Source organism: Priapulus caudatus, unplaced genomic scaffold (assembly GCF_000485595.1).
Source record: "Priapulus caudatus unplaced genomic scaffold, Priapulus_caudatus-5.0.1 Scaffold804, whole genome shotgun sequence".
In the NCBI taxonomy this organism is placed as follows: domain Eukaryota; kingdom Metazoa; phylum Priapulida; class Priapulimorpha; order Priapulimorphida; family Priapulidae; genus Priapulus; species Priapulus caudatus.
In genome coordinates, this window is record NW_014577865.1 from 3,771 (window position 1) to 5,565 (window position 1,795).

Sequence of the window (1,795 nt, forward strand, 5' to 3'; positions counted from 1 at the left end):
TCCTCCTTACTCACACTCACTCTCTCATTCGTTACTTCCATCTCTCTCTCTCTCGCTCATGCTACATAGAGATTTCTGCGATCTACCTCTATTTCCGTTTTGAAGCGATGTCTCTCGGCTCCCCACTGCTCTTGCTCGCGCAGTAACTTCTCCCTCTCCACCTGCTCCTGTTTTACGTCCTCATAAGCCTTAATGATCTCCTGTTCGTATCTGTAAAAGTCAATCCATCCATCCCGCTATGAATGAAGACCAATGATGAATTAATTATGAAGATCGTATGGTTATTGACATTTTATACGCACCGTGGAGGTAGACGATAAAAGCCAGTAGTTAGCTCGTCAGAGACGCATCGCTAGATTGTTATCGTAGTTCCGCTTAAATCGTAGCCCGATACTTTACGATACCATACCCTTACAACGCGATACGAGCCCTGCAGCTGGTAGAAAAGGAGGCAGATGGGGAGACACATAAGAACGCTCTGCAGAAGGTCAGGAATAAGACACAGAAAGTGCAGGAAGAGCTAGAAGACATGCGCAATGAATTAGAGAAACAAATGCAACAGAACAACAACATGCAACGCAAGCAGAAAAGGTTCATGTGTTTTTTATACTTATAGTTATTATTATTATAGTTATAATAATAATAACAATAGTAATAATAATGATAATAATAATTATAATAATAATTATTATAATAATATAATATCAGCAAAAATATAGCACAAACATAGTGATATAATTTTTATTGCTATATTAGTATTATTGTTAGCCTATATATATATACATATATTTAACAATAAAAATATATGTGTTATAATAGTTTATGTTGTAACTCTGTGCGAGATTCTCTGATTTGGAATTCATGGGAACACTTTGTGATGCCGAAGTCTAAAAATCTGAAAATCCGTGAATAAATCCGGGATAAGCCCCTGTCGCGTATACTGAAAGTGAATAACGTCTTAGGGCCTTGTCCAGCCATGAACCCACAGCTGCGCTATAGAAACACACCACCTACACATGTTTCCGATGAAGCCCTTCTAATTTAGTGCGTCGTATAACGGCATAAACGGCGATACTGTCAACATAACCCGAGCAAAATAGGCCACCCTACCCTACAACACCCAGCACGCATACCGCGCCAAATATCATGAAGAGAAAATCAAATAAAGATCCAACAAAAACTGAAATAATTCGGCAATATTGGACAGAAAGACGTGTTTACATGTTACTATGGTTATAGCGCATTGCTGGGGGAAGGAGGAGTTATAGACAGTACACATACATAGATATCTAGGCCTATATTATCAGGAACTAATAATACACTCCTGATGATACTTGTTCTCTGCGTCCCTGCGTGGTGTTGCCGATGGTTGTATCGGTTACAGACGCCTGGCAAAGTTACAGGTTACACCACTTCTACCTCCACCACTACCACCACCGCCGTCGCCACAGCAACAGCAGCAACAGCAGCAGCAGCTGTAAAAATACATCCTATTTCTTTATACATCGCTGCGTGCCTTATTTTTCCTTTGGAGCAGGGCACTCGGCTAGACCTGGGTCGTGAGATAGATACATAGAGGGGGAGAGAAAGATAGAGGGTTTAGAGAGAGAGCGCGCGCGCGAGAGAGAGAGAGAGAGAGAGAGAGAGGAGGGAGGAGAGAGAGAAAGGAGAGAGTGAGAGAGAGAGAAGAGAAGAGAGAGAGAGAGAGAGAGAGAGAGAGAGAGAGGAGAGAGAGAGAGAGAGAGAGAGAGAGAGAGAGAGAGAGAGAGAGAGAGAGAGAGAGAGAGAGAGAGAG

At 41.9% G+C, this 1,795-nt stretch overlaps 1 protein-coding gene across 1 annotated transcript in view; it reads left to right on the plus strand.

Annotated features, from left to right (window-relative positions):
* Positions 1 to 386: 386 nt before the first annotated feature.
* The window catches only part of LOC106813645 (unconventional myosin-XVIIIa-like), a gene marked incomplete at its 5' end in the record, with an annotated part of 12,748 nt that continues 11,339 nt past the window's right edge, over positions 387 to 1,795 (plus strand). The window contains 2 exons of the mRNA XM_014817837.1: positions 387 to 591; positions 1,385 to 1,403. Coding sequence (XP_014673323.1) covers positions 387 to 591; positions 1,385 to 1,403 — 224 coding nt within the window. The remainder of the gene's footprint in view (positions 592 to 1,384; positions 1,404 to 1,795) is intronic.